The sequence below is a fragment of the Macrobrachium nipponense genome, chromosome 7 (genome assembly GCF_015104395.2).
Source record: "Macrobrachium nipponense isolate FS-2020 chromosome 7, ASM1510439v2, whole genome shotgun sequence".
Lineage (NCBI taxonomy): Eukaryota > Metazoa > Arthropoda > Malacostraca > Decapoda > Palaemonidae > Macrobrachium > Macrobrachium nipponense.
Window position 1 is genome coordinate 40,983,583 of NC_061109.1, and position 19,714 is coordinate 41,003,296.

A 19,714-nucleotide genomic window follows, 5' to 3' on the forward strand; every position below is an offset into this window, starting at 1 on the left:
TAGCTTGAATAACACAAAGGCATTAGCAGTAGTACCAAAAAGGTGGTGATAGTCTGGTACCTAAATTACGTACCAGACTACTTCAAGGAAGGTTATGTGAATATCTGTGAATCTACGTTATTTACCAAACTTTTTTTTTTAAGTTAAGTGAAACATTTAATTGCATAATTCATCTTGAATTTGTAGTAACTAACATCGAGCACAAACATGAAGTACAATGACTGGATATCTCGTTTCGCCAAAACCTTTTAATCTAGCAATCACTGAAGCCAAAAGTTGGCGAGGTTTAAGACTGTTAGTCTAGAAATTAAGAAAAATATATAAAACTAGAAATGTTTCACTAACCACGACAAAGCCCAGATGAAGCAAAACATAAAGATAACTGTGAGAAAAGTAGCAACAAAATAAAGCAGCGTTCCTTTATTTTCTTTTATTTTTTTAAAGGGGAAAAGATGAGAACCATCACGGAACCTAAAAGAAAAAAAAAAAAAAAAGACTCCCATGAAAAGCACTACTTCCCAGAGACATGCATACATACATACATACATACATAGCAAACACAGAGACTGTATATATACAGATATATATGAAAAGAGCCACATCGCCCCCTTTCACTACCTTAATCTTATGCTTAGGCCCCGTGAAAACTTCTTCTAGCGGCCTCCGTCGTCCCCTCGGAATGAAGCTTCTAAGGGAAGAAGTCTTCTTGGAAGGGCGGAAGGAATTCTGTGAGGTAATCACTGGCACTGCGATGTGTCTGGACGGCCGTGGAAGCCGCATCGTCGACGGACGGGTTATCATCTATTCAGACCAAACGAGAGCGAGAAACGTGTGAGAGCTTTCCACGCCAAGGCGAGCCAGACTGACTGACACTCTCTCCCATCGTCTTCAAATTTCTATTCTCCCCAACATATCTTTAAAAAATCTTTATCCTAACTAGTGTGAGTAAGGTTGGTGTTTTTTATATATATATACTGTATATATATACATATAACGATCGTATGTACTTATATACAATCATGTATGTATGTATGTCTTACGCATATCTAATCTACTCCGATGACACAAGACGGATGACTGATATAACTTTTCACTGGCTGATACAAGAGCGAAAAATGCCTAGAATACTCCGCGTGGGTCATCAAGAAGCGAATATTTCCTAGCCTCTTGAAATTCCACGATGGTGGCACTTTTCCCAAGATGGCAGACACCTGGCTCGTAGAGTGTACGTTTCTGACGAACAAAACTGACTGAATTGTCCACTTGGAAAGATCTGGGCAAGTTTTCAAATGACACCGGTTCTGCCATGACACGGAATGTTTAATGCTTCCTTAAAGAATCAAAAGACTATAGCAACTGCACTTGCACTTTCCAGCATATTCCTTGTTGCAGCCGATTTTGGTCACCTCCAAAAACATTTTGTGTTAGGTACAAGAACAGATAAGATTTTCCACCTCTCACTGGGTTTGATCCATCCCTTGTCAAATAGGGTCGGCGTCTCTGGCTATTGCCGCATATGGTGTCCACTCACGTGGTATTGAGTCATACAGCCTCTGTTTACGAACAGGTCAAGCCTTGAAATGCTGACAGATTAAATAGTCTATATGCTAGGACCACAAATCTCTCCAGAGCCTGCATGTTACTTTCTTTCAACATAGATGGATAATGACTGAGTTCTGTATATGCATGCAAGTCCAGTGTTTGTCAAGTATATTTCTTTGTTTTGCCACGAAAGGCCGACACAACATCACCTGCTCTTAATGCATGAAAGAACAGGTTACCACGTGTCTTCTCTGGTCCCATGGCAGATTTTCCATCAAGCAGATATTCACTCGCATTCTGCAAAGGTTAAGTTACACCCAAGATGGCTTCTTTGGATTAAAATGTTCCTCCTCGTGCTCAGACACTCCACGTGTTACCCTCGCCTAGTTTTGCTAATGAACAGAGATGGTTTGCTAGGATGTGGCTGCCACTGTGCAGTTGTGACCTCTACAAGCCACGGACAGCGCTGGTCGGAAAGTGAGATTCGTGTAGGTGTAGTTCATTTAAAGGATGTGGCTGACTGCGTAAACAAAAGCAGTGCTTCTACTGCTACTACTTCTAAATCATAGGAATTTTGACACTTGAATCGCTATCCTAAGCAGTTTTAATTGACGAAAATCTTACATCTCTTGCAGGGTGGAATTAGCTTGTGAATGGAATACAATACATGACATGACATCATCGTCCCTTTAATCTAAAAACAATGTCACAAGTTAGTTATCTTAACTAAAACAACGGTCAGTTTGGGAAATGGCCAACATATTCGAAATTTAAGTAAATTTCCTCATTGCATTTGGTTTCAAAATGATCTGAACCATAAGCAATACGATTGTCAGCGTTGCTCGGACAATTAAATCAATTTCAGTCAGGGAGAGTTGAATTTCACGAACCAGATGGCGCCATCTTTGAAAATGGCGACCAAGTCGATTCACAGGAGCTCGGAATTCGCCTAAAAATGATCTTTAGTGATCATTCAAGCCAACTTTCATTCTTGTATCAAGTTTAAACGATTATGGCTAAGTATGACTCTTATCTGCTACACTAGAATGGCTAAGTGAAATTTATATCAAAATAAACGTGGGGTCAATGACATTACCCTAAAGAATGGAGGTGGGTAGTTTATGAGAAAAAACTAAATGATAAACGCACAAAAAAAGGGGGAGGGGGAACAGCTACAGAAATGTCGAGAGTATGAAAAAGAAATGGCTACAGAAAATATCGAATCGAAGGCAAAGGGAATGAGGAAACATTAGATAGCAACTGGCATCATACGAAACTTGGATAAATATAGAAAACAGAGAGGTATGAAGACTGAGAAACACAGGAGTGGCAGAAGTAACTAAAAGAATTCAAACGACCAACAAGGGAGATGGCAGTGAATACGCAAAATGATAAGAAGTAACCAAAGGGAGGGAAAGTGCTGTGCCTGACAGCTGACATCCCCAAACCCTGTGGGTAAAGGAAAAGACGAAGAAGGTACATTTACGGTCTGTAATAGACACAGACAGGACTCGGCACACTACGGGATAAAAACAAGGGCTGCTGACAAAAGTAAAGGAACTATGCAAAAGTAAACTAAAATTGCGGACAGTTAACTATCCTGAATCACAAGATGTAAGAGGGTGATCACTCTTAAAAATGATCTAAAGTGCAAGAAAAACAAAGGTAGAGTGAGCTTTTTGACAAGTCATAGAAATGGCAATATCTCATGATTATGCTCAATGGGCTGGGAATATTTTCGTTATCATAAACTGGGTGATTCTGACAGAGGAACCTTGAGGAGGTGGGTCCAGTTGTTTGATAAAGCACGAGAATTAACCTGGACTTTTTGGACTTCGCTTCCAAAGTAGGACTCAGCGCAGAAGATGGAGGCTCACAAATGCAAGACTGGAAGTGAACTTCTTCCTACCATTTGCATCATTCAAAGAGGAAAAATGATAGAAATCCTGACAAGAAGCCGAGAAAGGAAGTAAACTTTGCAAGGAGAAAGGTAATACCATATGAAATGTGTCAAATTTCAAAATATACAAATACAAAGAAAAATCGTAATGAATGCAAGGGAAGAAGGCAATAGAGTGTACAGTGTATACCTAAGTTAACTAAGAACAAGCGAGGTGTTCATGTACTTTCTTTTAACAGTAATAAAAGGTATAAACTTGAAGCGAAAACTTAAAAAGCCAAGGTTAAAAAAACGATAAATGTGACGGAATGAAAGTCCTTCTTATGTATCAAAACAGTTTAAAAAAGGGAAGGGGGAATCATTAGAATTCTTTGGTTAAGTTCAACACTTTATAGATCAAAGACGTGGAAAGGGGAACTTTAAAAAACAGAGTTTGCGTTAGATATAAATAAGGTTTATACCTCAGACGATTAAAGAAATCAACTCACTGAAAGTAATTATTAGGAATATTATACTCAACATGCCACATGGATCATGCCATTAAAAGCAATGACTGAAGACAGGACATAAGATAAAGAAAGGTGAATTTGTGTGATTTAATAGAAGAATGATCGAGTGAAGGGGCAAAATAGAAGGGAGAGAGCAATAATAATAATAATAATAATAATAATAATAATAATAATAATAATAATAATAATAATAATAATTTCATCTACCAATAAGTGGAAATGCTGAAGCTGACTGAGGGCTACTAATTCAGTTCAGTAAGCTAACTTGACACAGCCTTTATTGTGAAAACGTGTAGACAGGAATTCCTCTTTGAACGATTAATCCAGGCAGGAAATAACAAATGCCAGCCTTCTATCCCTACTCCCCCAGCAGATGCCCATATGTATGTATGCATAAGGTATTTTATATATTATATAAATAAAGGCAAATGCCAAGAAGGAAAAGTGAAACAACGGAGTGGTTGCCAGGCTTTTCGACACAAGGTCCTTTACTAGCAAAAGACCGTGTGTCGAAAGGCCTGGCAACCACTTTGTTATTTCACTTTTCCTTCGTGGCATTTGCCTATTTTTATACATCTATCATGTCCCATATCTTCGTGAATCCGTTATACATATATACTCGTGTTTATACCATACATAGTATATATATATATATATATATATATATATATATATATATATATATATATATATATATGATTGACGAACCCTAATACAAATGTACTTCTTCGTAAAGTACAATATGCCAACAACATACGTTCATTAGATATACTACTGGATATATCATCTATTTCTATCGCAAATCCATTCACACACACAAAACATCACAGTGGCAATGTGGGCATTACAGCCCTCAAGGTATTTCATTTCGGAGTGTCGTATAACTATCAACAAATAATTCCACTGTGTCCGTCACCCCCAAAAACCCCTTTCGCCTAAACCAACATTGGACCACTCAACACCTACCCTCCGGTTCTCGACTCGGAGTCCCCCTGAGGTGGCATCGTCCTCGAAGGGACTCTTGCTCTCGAGGGAGGAAGGCGTAGACGACGAGGTGTGAAGTCGCTGGAGTAGTCGCTGCTGGAACCTGCCGGAGGTGGGTTCTCGCCGGTAACCAGAACCTGGTCCAGCATGTCACGCGTCAAGACGCTCATGTCCACCCGGTCTCTGAGGCTCATGTCCAGGACCTGGAGTGGTGGAGCCGTCACGCGCGGTTTAGGGAGCAGTTAGTAAGCAGGTTAGTGTTATGGTTAGAATTGGAAGCCTCTGCATTAGATATTACTATGACAAGCTCGCTATGTTGTTAGTGGTCATTCATATCACTAGAAGATCTTTACCCCGCGAACTACAGAGACATTTGAGCAATTGCCTATTAAGAACTAGTTTCTCATCGAATGGCAGACTGTGAACTCATTTAAGCATGGAAAGACTGTTGTTAATAGGAGATAATAAGAACTAATTTCTCATGAATAGTCCGACTATGATCTCATTTAGGCATATTCCAGCCTACGCTCTACATCCACGACAGAACTGAAAAAGGGGCGAAAGTGGTAAAAATGACCTTTGGCTTGACGAGAGTGGCCGTGCTAGGGCGGTTCTTCTTGGCACCTTCAGTAAAGGAAGCGGATCTCGGACGACCATCCGGGCGGTGGGAAGCCGGGTTCTTCGGGTGGGACCAAGAGGTGCTCAATTCGTCGGGGTCATCGGTGTTGGGATACGCAACCGTGGGAGACATGGCCCGCTCCACTTGTGCCCCTCGCAGCGGGTGGCCCGGCGGTGGCGAGGGAGTTCGCTCCCGCCGGCTCCTGGAATGAAATCAGGGGTGAGTGTGCGTCTTGGAAATCAGCATAATTCATAGTACTCTCCAAGTCTGTATCCTTTAAACTCTGAATCAAAGAAGAGACCTTTTCTGATTTCTATACCCACAGAGAAAGCTCTTCGAACACAGTGCCATTCACCTGTACCTTGCAGGCACTAATTTACTTCCAATATTAGGACCTTCATTCCATCACGTCTTCCAACCCATCTTCTCTACCTTCCCTTTAGCATATCTCAATCGCAAAACCTTTTCATTGTCCTCCATTCTCTCAACGTGACCAAACCACCTCAAAGAATCATCGTCCATATTTTTCCCATACTAACATTCTTTCTGCACATTCATTTCTAAAATTATAATCCTTTCTAACATTCTTATCCCACATTAAAGCATGCAGTTATTCTCGGGATCTCCGACATCTGTTCTCTCATCCACACTTGAAACCCTCAACTCACTGCCATATAGGAGAGTTGGGTAAACAGTTCCTTCATACATCACAACTTTGGCTTCCACAGACATTTATTTTGTCTTCCAAAACTTTCTGCTGCCATCGTTACCGCTCTTGCCTCATTTGTTCTGTCACTTACCTTAAGTACATTTATACCCAAGTTAATCACTGGAAATAACTTCCAAAACTGCCACCACTCATAGTATCGTTCATTCCTCAATGGTCCTAACTTCCATTTAATCACATTATTGTCATTGCTTTACTCTAATTTGTATTCGAATAGTCACTGTATACATAAATGGGCAGATGGAGTTACCATTGATTCATATACATTATAGAGTAAGAGCATAGCTAGCAGTGTCTGGTTCGCGTATCCTTGGAGATCTCATATCAGGAGAAACTGCTTACTGTGAACTCACTTAAGTACACGTACACACAAACACACATATATACATATATATACATGTGCGTGTGTTTGGATGACTGTAGTTAAGGAGGAACGAAAATATGTATACTTGCCTTTGCAATATAAATAAATATATTCCTTCACATTAACATACATGCATGAGCACACATCCATATAGATTTACGGGTATACATTTACATAACTGTATATTGTGAATGATCTTATACATTTTAAAAACCACAGAAAAAATATAATGTACATAAAATGCACTGGACAATTATCTTGCCCACCATTTATGCCTCAGTATTAGCCAACATCGGCGAAGAAGAAGAAGAACATAAACAAACCGTCGATCGAAGAGCTTCCGTGACATCACAAAAGGCGGTGACGTCACGCGGCTTGCCAGCGGCTCTTGATTTAGCTTCTGTAGTATTGCCAGTCGGCCTCTTTCCAATTATGATTCTTAGACCGTATTGAGCGAAAAACCAGTAATGAGTTACGGAAGCGGCTGCTGTAGCTTAATGATAAAAAAACGTACGTTTTCGAGAAGTTCTGGAATGTCCTTTCGTAACCATAGCAACGCCAGACAGTAATTCAACAAGCATGAAAGTACTCTAGTTACGTCAGTCATGAAATGTTGATAGACCCTACATACATACATAGGATTCATCTCCTGAATAATACAGTTACTATTACACAGCAAAAACATACACAAAGAATAGGCCTACCATCGCAAATCATTTGTGTAACGTCAACATTGCTCCTGGGACCTAATTGCAACGTCATTGTGGTTTTTCCTTCGTTACACATTTAACGAAAGAGTGACTTGATTGCTCATGCAAGAACGTCTGTCATTGCCATCGCTTGGAAATCATGACAGACTGAAAAAAAAAAAAAAACATTGCGCCTTCGGCATTCCATTTTCCACCTCTGGGCTGTGCACCTCGCTCGTAATTTTCGTGTTTATTTTCTGTGATTAGCATTTTTTTTTCAGTGTAAAGTCCGTTAGGGACGGACCTGAAGGAAAATGGGAATGAGAGGATTCGGAGGATTTGTTCTTGGAATGGAAGCAAGCAAATAGAAGCAAAAGAAGAGGGAAAAATGTTCGTATAATTCTTTTATTTTGCGAAAAACGTCAATGTCATTCATTTTTGTACCAGCTAAAATCATTTTACAAACAGACTGGTGCTTTACTTTGCTAAATAGTTTAGTATAAAAAAGAAAAAAAAAATTCAGATAATATGAATTTGAATTAGCAACAAGGACATTTATATCTGCCAGATCCAGTAGAGAAATAAATTGCCCAAAGATTAAATAACTGTATCGTTATTTATTTGCATAGCATAAGAACTTATTTTCATTAGAACTAAAGAACGGGAGAAGGTGAATAGACACTTTATGTCTAATTGAATTAACACACCTATCTATGGATTTGTAAACATATGCGTATAATCAAAATATTACGCCACAATTGAATTTATAGCAGATAAATGCAAGATAGGGAAATTTCAATACAAAAACAGGGAGCTCTTAAAACACTGGAAGCCCCCCCCCCCCTCTCTCTCTCTCTCTCTCTCTCTCTCTCTCTCCTCTCTCTCTCTCTCTCTCTCAAGAAAGCAGGACTGTCTACACCCTGGTACAATGGAAAAACAATGTGTTATTTCTAAAGTTCCTTCATCAACAAAGAAATTTATAGTAGTAGTAGTCTGGATCCGCCTATGAAACGACTCTCCCACCTACTGAAAACGGGACCAAAAAATAATAGTAGTAGTATTAGCAGCAGTAAGAGGGATACGCCTTTGGAACGGCTCTCTTTCCAGCAATTATAGTAGTGTCATGGCCAACCGTCATGCACAGCGCGGCCTAATCACGATCAAAGAAGTTGGAACAACAATCATTATTGTCCTCAAGGTTTCATTTATGTATGGCCACTACGCAAGGAAAGTGACACTTAAGAAACGTGGTAATTCCAAAGATAGGTCTGCTTTCAAAACCATTTTAGCAAAATAATGTAAATAAAATAAGTGTGGCTGTTGAAAACTATAAATCAAATTCCATTTCGCAGCACGGATTAAACTCGACAAACACTGACCATAAAGCAAGCATCAAAACTTCAGAAAATTTATGCTCGCGTTGGCTACAGCTCAATTTATTGACGCAATGAAATGCGAAGTGTCGATAAATACAGGACGAAAAGACACTTCCAACATTTCGTAAGGCATTGACCAAAGAACCTCTTTCAAATCTCTTGTGAAAACACTGCGGCTTACAACGAATAATCAGCTAATTTTAGACCAAATATAGGACTCGTCACTGGTACGTTATGACACTGGCGTGGGAATGATAATAAAAGGATCTTCTGAAGAGTTAAAATATATGTCATCTAATCCGTCACGTTTTTTTTAAACGAAAGAAAGCAGAGATGGGTGCGAATGTCCCCAAATTAGGCTTCAGTAGATACCAAGTTTCTCGTACTAATGTGATGACGGTATGAAATTTGATCTTTAAGTATACAAGAGAGGAAAGACCCCCATTTATCAAATGGAAAAATAAATCCACAGTTACGTATGGGTATAAATATTTAAAAAGGAAATATATTTTTAAAAATATACGTACCAATACATGCAGTGGATTGGATTCTCCTTTCAAGACTCATGCTACTGCGAGTATTTTCTTATTATTATTATTATTATTATTATTATTATTATTATTATTATTATTATTATTATTATTATTATTATTATTATTATTTATTGGAAGGAGACCCTCTTTCAAACAAGCATTATTGAAAAATCTTTCAGTATCATTATTATTATTATCATTATTATTATTATTATAAAAATGTCAACGGGCGACTGGATCTCAGGTGGAGTTCTGTCAGCAAGGAAGAAACTCATTTAGAACGATCAAGAAAAAAATTGAGTCAATGGTTGGAAAGAGAAAGTTCAGCCGCTTTCGCCGGTGAAAGCTGGAAGGGAAACTTTCCCAAATCCAGAAAGAGCAACAGAAGTAATTTATGAGTAAAAGTCTTATAGAAGGTCATAGAGGCATCCAACAACAGCAACATAGGGAGTATATGAAAAACATTAACTAAAATTTTCCCCTTAAGATTGGTTCATGTTTTTCTTTTTTGGAAGTGGAAGTTAAATTTCTAGACGGAAGACATATAATATGAGCGGGGGCACAGCAAAAGGAATGAAATGGGTTGTGGCTAGGGGCCGAAGGGACGCCGCAAAGAACTTCAGTAATGCCTACAGTGCACCCTGTGAAGTGCACTGACGGCACTACCCCATACGGAGAAGGAATTGAAAATTTTAACCCGTAAAGATGGGTATCAGCACGAGATGGCCTTCCAAGACATGACCTTGGGCACGTGACCTTGAGAAACGAGTTTTCTCGACCAAACACAAACTTGAGCCTTTTTCTACAGTCGCCATCTTGATGACTCTTGAGGCAGAAGAAATTCATTATGCGGTGCGTTGGCTGTGAAGCGACCATCGATCGCCGTCCGTTCGGTTGTTAAAACAGAACGGCAGCGATTTGCTTTTGAATGACGTCACAAAGTGACCTGCCAAGATCGCTTTTGATGTAGTGAGATCATCAAAGGTCAAGTCGAATCATTTCAAGACCGAGTGAGTTTTCGAACCTGTTGATAAATTTGGAGTTTAGAACTCTGAGGCAATTCAATATACACTATTTATCAAATCAGACTTGATTCGTTTATGGCCAAATATTAACTACAAAAACAGTTGCATAAAAACTTGTTCACGTGTTAATTCCCAGTTAATATCCTCCTGCAAGGACATTATTCCGAGTGCAAATTACGCCTCATTAAATTACGTTAAAAAAAACTATATAGTGCTGTTACTGACTTATCGTCCAGCCTTACGCATGCACACAAATCTCCAGATGCAATAATAATCATAATAAAAATAATTATTCATAATCAAAGAGTGAATTATTAATGTTTCTTATTTCCTTGTTTGTTCTTTTTTTTGGGGGGTTGGGGGGACAGAGGTTCGAAATATGAAAGACAATAGGACCCAAACGAGAGAGAGAGAGTTTGCACCCTCCTTTACATCATGCAATATGCGATCATGGCAAGCGAAGATTTGGGATGGAAAGGTTATACTATTATTTATTATCATTATTATTTTTCACTTTTTTTTTTTTGCTCTATCACAGTCCTCTAATTCAACTGGGTGGTATTTATAGTGTGGGGTTCCGGGTTGCATCCTGCCTCCTTAGGAGTCCATCACTTTTCTTACTATGTGTGCCGTTTCTAGGATCACACTCTTCTGCATGAGTCTTGGAACTACTTCAGCCTCTAGTTTTTCCAGATTCCATTTCAGGGATCTTGGAATCGTCCCTATTGTTCCTATGATTATGGGTACAATTTCCACTGGCATATCCCATATCCTTCTTATTTCTATTTTCAGGTCTTGATACTTATCCATTTTTTCCCTTTCTTTCTCTTCAACTCTGGTGTCCCATGGTATTGCGACATCAATGAGTGATACTTTTTTCTTGATTTTGTCAATCAACGTCACGTCTGGTCTATTTGCACGTATCACCCTATCTGTTCTGATACTATAGTCCCAGAGGAACATTACCTGATCGTTTTCCATCACTCCTCTAGGTTGGTGTTCGTACCACTTATTACTGCAATGTAGCTGGTGTTTCTTGCACAGGCTCCAGTGGAGGGCTTTTGCTACTGAATCATGCCTCTTTTTGTACTGGTTCTGTGCAAGTGCCGAACATTCACTTGCTATGTGGTTTATGGCTTCATTTTTCGTATTGCACTTCCTACATATGGGAGAGATGTTATTTCCGTCTATCGTTCTTTGGACATATCTGGTTCTTAGGGCCTGATCTTGTGCCGTTGTTATCATTCCTTCAGTTTCCTTCTTGAGCTCTCCCCTCAGTAGCCATTGCCATGTGTCATCGCTGGCTACTTCTTTAGTCTGTCTCATGTATTGTCCGTGCATTGGTTTGTTATGCCATTCCTCTGTTCTGCTTGTCTTTCTCCTGTCTCTGTATTTTATCAGTCCTTCTTCCCAAGGTCCTTTAAATATACTCTTGAGCCACTCGTCTTCACTCGTCTTCATATATTGCCCCAGTGCTCTTGTTCTCGATATTGACGCAGTCCTCTATGCTTAGTAGTCCCCTCCCTCCTTCCTTTCGTGTTATGTATAGTCTGTCCGTATTTGCTCTTGTGTGTAGTGCTTTGTGTATTGTCATATGTTTCCTGGTTTTCTGGTCTATGCTGCGAAGTTATGCCTTCGTCCATTCCACTATTCCTGCGCTGTATCTGATTACTGGCACTACCCAAGTGTTTATGGCTTTTATCATATTTCCGGCATTGAGTTTTGACTTGAGTATCGCCTTGAGTCTGCATATATTCTTTCCTGATCGTGTCCTTCATCTCTTGATGTTTTATATCCCCTCCTTCCATTATTCCCAGGTATTTGTATCCCGACTCATCTATGTGTTTGATGTTGCTCCCATCTGGTAGCTTTATCCCTTCAATCCTTGTTACTTTGCCCTTTTGTATGATGACAAAGGCACATTTTTCTATTCCAAACTCCATCCGGATGTCCCCAGATACAATCCTTACAGTCTGGATTAGGGTATCTATTTCCTTGATGCTCTTACCATACAGTTTGATGCCGTCCATGAACAGCAGATGGTTAATTCTGTTGCCTCTTTTCTTGAGTTGGTACCCAGCACCCATCTTCTGCAGTACTTTTGTCATGGGAATCATGGCTACTACGAAGAGTAGTGGGGACAGTGAGTCGCCCTGGAAGATCCCTCTCCTGATATTAACCTCTGCTAGTCTTATTCCAGAGCTTGTAAGTATTGTATTCCAGTTGCGCATTGTATTTTTGAGGAAGCTGATGGTGTTTTCCTCTGCCTCATATATTTTCAGGCATTCTATTAGCCATGTGTGTGGTACCATGTCGAAGTCTTTCTTATAGTCTATCCATGCCATGCTTAGGTTGGTTTTCCTTCTCTTACTGTTCTTCAATACCATTTTGTCTATCCTTCTGCAGCCTTTCTGTTGGTGGGGGATGGTGTTTGTATCCTCTAGGTAGTTGTATAGCCTTTCACTGATGATACCTTATTCTTGTCTTTCTGGACTAAGGATGTTCTTCCTGTGGTCATCCTTTTGGGCGCATGGTGATTTGTGATACAATGCTGGAGTGTTCTGCTATTCTTGGGTGTAGGGCCTTAAAGTTTTTGAGCCAGTATCCATGGACTTCATCGGGACCTGGGGCTTTCCAGTTGGGCATTTTCTTTAGTTGGTGTCTGACTGTATCTGTCGTGATGTCAGTGAATCTTTGTTTTATTCTCCCTGTTTCTTCAGCCTTGACTTCCTGGAGCCATGTTGCATGTTTGTTGTGCGATACCGGATTGCTCCAGATGTTTTCCCAGAGTCTCTTACTTGGTTCAGCTTCAGGAATTTCTTGGTGGTTGTCTTCCCCTCTTAGTTGGCTGTATAGTCTTTTCTGGTTGGTTCCGAATATAGTTTGTTCTGTTGGTATCCCTTATTCCTGTTCATGCACCGTTTTACATCCTCTATTCCTGTTCATGCACCTGTTTTACATCTTCTATTGTGTTGTTTAGTCACCTCTCCTGTACTTTTTATTTCTCGTTCAGTTCCTCCCTTGTTTTCTTGCTGCTTAGCCTTTTTTCTGCCATCTCTTTCAGTTTACTCAAGTCAGATCTCATCACCATGATTTGCTTTTCCAGGCGCCTTTTCCAAGGCGGTTGCTGTTTTGGTTTCTGTTGGGTTGGTTGTGCTGGTGGTGTTGGTGTTCTGCTACTAATCTTGCTCCTGCATATGTAAAGTTATTTGTTTCTGTGATATTGGTGGTGTGTATTAGTCTCATTATTTCATTGATCTCACTTGTTTTCTCCCTTAATTTCTTGGTGTTTTAGGCTTTCATGGAGGGGATCTTTATTCTTTCTGTATCTGGCTTCATCCATTGTCTGATCTTTTCTACCCATTCCGTCCTCTCTGTTACTTCGTCGGTGTTTCTTCGTGTGGCGTTGTTTGATACCTCATCATCCCTGTCGTCTTCTGTGGCATCGTCTCTCAGTTCGTCTTCTTGTAATTCGTTGAGGTGTGTCATTTCCCTTTCCAATTCCTCTCTTTCTGTTGGGGAGAGCCAGTTCTTTTTCTTCATGTTCCTTACTTGGTCTGCCAGCCTCTGCTCTGTTTGGGGGGTGTTATTCCTCTCATTCCAGATGTTGACCAACCTTCCTCAGTATCCTCTCTCCGTCGGGTTGCTTCTGATGTAGCATCTCCATATTTCCTTATTTTCTTCTCTTGTCCATTTCTTCCTCTGGTTTGCTTCTGTAGCTCCAGTCTCTGGTTGTTGGTTACTGTCGTTGTGGTGGTCAGTTGCTGGATGACGACCTCCAAGTACCTGACCGTCTTCCCCTTCAATTGGGCTGAATACCTGGCTGCCGGACGAAGCTCCTCTGTTGCCAAAGCTTCCATTTACGTCGTTGTCGTTTAATCCTTCATTTCTTTCCATCATTGCTGAGTTTTGCTATTTAACCCATAGCTGGACCCTACCCCATCAGGAATAGGTACCCATTTACAGCTGAGTAGACTGAGGAAATTATGGTAAAGATCCTTTCCCAAGGAATCAACGCCGAGGAGAGCAGTCACCCATCCAACGACTGACCAGCCCCAATGTTGCTTAACCAGTCAATTGACGGCCTAACCCACTCAGCCACGGCGCCACATTTATTATTATTATTATTATTATTATTATTAATTATTATTAATACCATACAGTAGGTAAAAAAAAAAACACACGAGTGCTCCAGGAATGATAAAAATTTCCCATTCCCTTTTAAGATTTGGATAAGTTTTCAACATTTCTTTCTTTTATCAACCTCTTATTTGCTACCAAAAGTCACTAAATGACTAAGGTATTTTCAAAAGGAGTAATGAACGCTTACCAAATAGTTAACCTGACTTTAAATTGTCCTTCAAACTCCCACTCTAGGGAAGACATATCCTGGGTGAGGACAAAACGACTATATACATAGGTTCATCACAAAAATAATAGAAGAGAATTGGGCGTGGGGTTAAAGGTCCAACCTTGAAGGACTCCGCAAGGGATCTGACGCAAGCGGTATTATTCTACAGCGGGACCCAGAAACCAACACATTGAGATGTCCTCAAAATTTTCAGTTATTTATTTACTTATAAATTTCGTCGACCCACGACATACGGTTACTTTTTAATAAAACTAATTAAAAGAACTATAAATCTGCCCTGTCGAAACCTCAGTCAAATGTGTAGATGGCAAAACTATCTAAAAATGCTACGTTAAACTTACTATGATTTGTTTCAAACACCGTATGCAAATTTCCATTTCCCCTGTTTTTAACACCCCTGAAATCAAAACTAAATATACAAATACACAACATTTTTTGTGAAGAGCTGAAAATACTATTTTTTTTTTCATTGCCGAATGAAGTGAAACTGGACGTAATCACCAGGTGACTATTGAAGTAAATATTCACGTTTACTGGACTAAACAGCTGCAACAAAGTTCAATGCATATTTAAGCAGGAACATACGTGATACTCGTAGTTAATCAATATAAATGACTAACGGTTTGCTTATTGCAGCTCTTATGCAGTATCTAAGCAGTAAAATGCACCCGTGTAGTCTTTAACTGAGAGACAAAGGGTTTGCATAGAAACAAGTCAACTAAATAGCAAGCAATGACATAATGAATATAAAGAAACGTTCCCTTTCATGATGAATGAGGCTGTAAAAATGGATGAAAATAAGAATATATTGGTCTATTCTTTCATTGTGAAGCAAGGAATGTAAATATTAATCTTAAGCAAACATTACACAAAAGCATGATAAGGCTATCTTATTTCCTCTTGATTAAATAGCGATACAAGAGAAAGAAATGGCGGAAAGAGAACGAGAAAAAGAAGACGTTTCCAGCCATGTCGACCAGACATTCATGAACGTCGCGAGACAGAAGGTCGTTTTTCAGACCCTGATTACGCAATCATCGTTTTCTTTTGCGAGATTAACCTTAAACATCCAACATATTGCCATGCCATACTTGCACGAGACTTCTTAAAATGTATATTCTGCTTTAACATGGAACTGGAATTTAGAATTTAGGTCACAGGCTAAGCGCTGGGACCTATGAGGTCATTCAGCCCTGAAAAGGGAATTGAGAGGGAAGGCGGTTTGAAAGGTGTAACAAGAGGAAGACCCCGCAGCTGCACTATGAAACAATCGTTATGAGAGGGTGGAAAGTGAGATGGAAGATAATATGAACGGAGGTACAGTAAGAGGAATGAAAGGGGAACTATGCTTAAAGCCTTGGAATGCAGGTTTGATAGAGAGGGGTCCAACGACTGACAAATGATTGATTAGTGGAAGACAATGAAAATGAGTATGGCAAGACCAGCCATGGACCACCAGCCTTATAATAATAACTGTCGTGAACCATTTCATTCTCAATATACGATAAGTAAAGCTTAGACAATAAAATATTCTGGATTAAAATAGTGTTCTTACAGGAGAACTGCGACCTAAATATTGCCATTATATTTTCTGAATCAGAAATAATACAATAAATACAATAAAATGAATGACCAGTTATTCATCTGGGTAAAATTGTTCCTACTGCAATTCAGTAATTTAAAACATATATATCAAAATATATATATATTACTAGATGAGATTATATTATATATATGATATTATATAATATGATGTATATATATATATATATTAAAATTAATATAATATATATATATATATATATTATATATATATATATATTTAACTATATATATTATTATAATAATATATATCAAACATATATATATATATATATATATATATATATATATATATATATATATATATATTAAATACATATATATATATATATATATTAAATTTTATATATATATATATATATATATATATATATATATAAAATATATATATATATATATATATATATATATATATATATATATATATATTATATATATACATATATATATACCAATCTCCACTTTATTACCAAACGTCTTGTGAACCCCAAAATGCCCCAATGGACCAATGGCGGTCCACGGACCACCAGTTGAGTACCACCGAACAAGAGGAACACGTTCTGTGGGGAGAATATTACTAATTAAACATCACTAAGCTAAAACAGGAAGAATAATTGTTACAGCTTACGAAAAAGAAAAAAAAAAACAAATGACTGACAAGGTCATCTGATACATAAAAGAGGAATGTCTTTGATTTGTATTTTGAATGTTGACAACATCCTTACTTGGCAATGAGTCGAATAACTATTCCAAACTTACAGTACTAAACACTTTTTCGATAATGAATCATATCAGTATTTCTACTTTGTCTTGTCACTTACAGAACTTGTTCCTGTAGCATTAAATATAAGGTGAGAGTTTTATCGTAGCTTGGCCGAAGAAGCATACAAAAATTGGAGTCCGAATTTCGTTAAATCATAGTTTTACTGCTAGAACTTTCCCACTACAGAACTATCCAACTGGTTGTGAAAGTCTCTCTCAATACATACATAACTATAGGGCAAATTCGTCTGAAGACGTTGGGTGTTACGCAAGGTTGAAATCTGTCGTGTATAACCTAACACTTCGACACGCTAACAAAAATTGAATTCGTGGGTACTTGCTACATGACGTTGGGTGTTTAAGTGTCCAATACTGACTGTACTCATGTACTATGAACAGCGTTTTATCATGTATGTATGAATGCGTGTGTATACATACTTTATTTATTATATTTCTATATCAGACAAATTTATTATTATTATTATTGAGACGAATTTTCTCGATGTCGAGACTGGAATATGTTAATGTAATGAATTTCCCATTACTTTCTGTCACTTCTTTCAGATGAACGCCATATTCTTTGGAAGCTTGAATTTTAAGTCAGTGGACCCTGCAGGCTTGTTCCATATGGAAAGGGCCTATCTTCTGAATAATAATAATAATAATAATAATAATAATAATAATAATAACATGCTTAAAGGTCCGCAATAATATTCAGTGGTGCATTGTAATGAAAAAGTGCTACAATAGCACAGGGATCGAAAGCTATTATAGCGATTTTATAAATCACTACAATCCATTACTGAATATTATTGTGAATCTTTAATCATATTATTATTATTATTATTATTATTCTTATTATTATTATTATTATTATTATCATCATCATCATCATCATCATCATCATCATCATCATCATCATCATCATCATCATCATCATTATTATTATTATTATTATTATTATTATTATATTATTATTATTCAGAAGATGAACCCTTTTCATACGGAACACGCCCGCCACAGGGGCCATTGACTTGAAATTCAGGCTTCCAAAGAATACGGTGTTCATCTGGAACAAGTGACAGAAAGTATTGGGAAATTCGTTCCATATCATATTTCACACTACTATGGCCAATATCAGTTTATCAATAACCTGTTCTACATCTATTTCGGCACGAACAATATTATAACAAAAGCTAAATATATGATACTGCCTGAAAGTGCCCCAATGATATTCACATCCACAAATCTGTTTCATTCCCTTAGAAGTGAGAGAGAGAGAGAGAGAGAGAGAGAGAGATCAACATTATGGATTCTTAATGAAGTTCAATGCCCCAAATAGCACTGACCTACGAGAAAGTACCAGCCAAGTACAAGCAAGCACACACGCTGATTGCTTCTCTGAAAAAAAAAAACTTGAGTTTTAAAGCACTCTCATATAAGGCGCCTCATAAATGCGCAGGTTAAATTCCTTTCCAACATGCAGGCATAATTATTCACGAAAGATGAAGACTTACCTGGAAAGCATAATAATTCACGAAAGATGAAGACTTACAAGTTAAAAATCTTACTGGAAAGTGTACGTTCATGTGAGGAAGGAATTAACTGCTGTTGTTAACTCAACTTTGGGCATCTAGGCAAAAATTTTCATAAAAACGCAGATTCTGTATTCATTTCATACAGAAAAATGTGTAAGACTCTCTTTCAATTAACTACGTAATGAGTTGTAATTCACGCGATAGAAATCGGACCCTCGCATCCGGGCCCCCTCCAAAAAAAAAACATAAAATAAAATAAAAATGCAGAATTTTGGAGAGTAGCTGAGGAAACAAATACCTAACACAAAAGTACCCAACCCTCGTAATTCTTGTTATTTATATGTCTTTGTTTTTAGTATTATTTTTTTTATTATTATTTTTGACGCCCACAAATTTCCATCCTCACTAACGACTGATATAGGTAGCATCCTTATCATTAGTGATTTTTTTAAACTTTTCGTGATCCCTTTTCGGGGTTGCAAGCTGACAATGCAAAGAGAAATTTATCTTCTGCTTTTCAGTTTTGAAATCAAGTGATCAAGATAAAGCATCGCCATTGTAAGTTGAATGTTAGGATTCTCACGAAAGGAGCCGAGTGGGACCCACAGCCCGTATATATAAGATTGTTCTAATTATCGGGAAAATCATACCATAGGGCTCTTTGCCGAGGGAAATCTGTAATAATATTACGTGAGACAAGTGACGGAAAAAAACTTAGAGAAACGTCTTAATGAAATGAATAAATTTCATAAAACGAGATATACGTCTCACCAAGGAATCAGTTTATACACAAAAGAACAGATATTTATTTTGAGACACGATTACATTGCACAATAAGTCGCCAAAAATACGTATTACACGAGTAGTCATGACGCCTGGCAACCAATCTCACATGAAACCAGTTGACCTCAAAAACGACAAGAAATGACTGGAATTTTCACATTCCCGAATGTTTCTTAACTCATTTTTATCACTTCCAGCATATATGGAATTTCAAGTTACGTCAGGTTTTATGAACTCTTGACTGCTGAGGTAAAAAAATTGAGTTTCAGAGGTTATCTTTTTCTTTACAAATGGCAAAGAATTTGTAATGGACCCGAATATGACCACAATAGTTCTTGAAATCGTGATTTGAAATTAGGCGTATTTTTAGCCTGTAGAAATAAGGCGAA

The 19,714-nt window shown here is 38.1% G+C and overlaps 1 protein-coding gene across 1 annotated transcript in view; it reads right to left on the reverse strand.

Moving 5' to 3' along the window:
• The window catches only part of LOC135217486 (zinc finger protein 474-like), a 161,008-nt gene that overhangs the window by 21,976 nt on the left and 119,318 nt on the right, over positions 1 to 19,714 (reverse strand). The window contains 4 exon segments of the mRNA XM_064253430.1: positions 619 to 801; positions 4,918 to 5,006; positions 5,009 to 5,138; positions 5,513 to 5,756. Coding sequence (XP_064109500.1) covers positions 619 to 801; positions 4,918 to 5,006; positions 5,009 to 5,138; positions 5,513 to 5,756 — 646 coding nt within the window.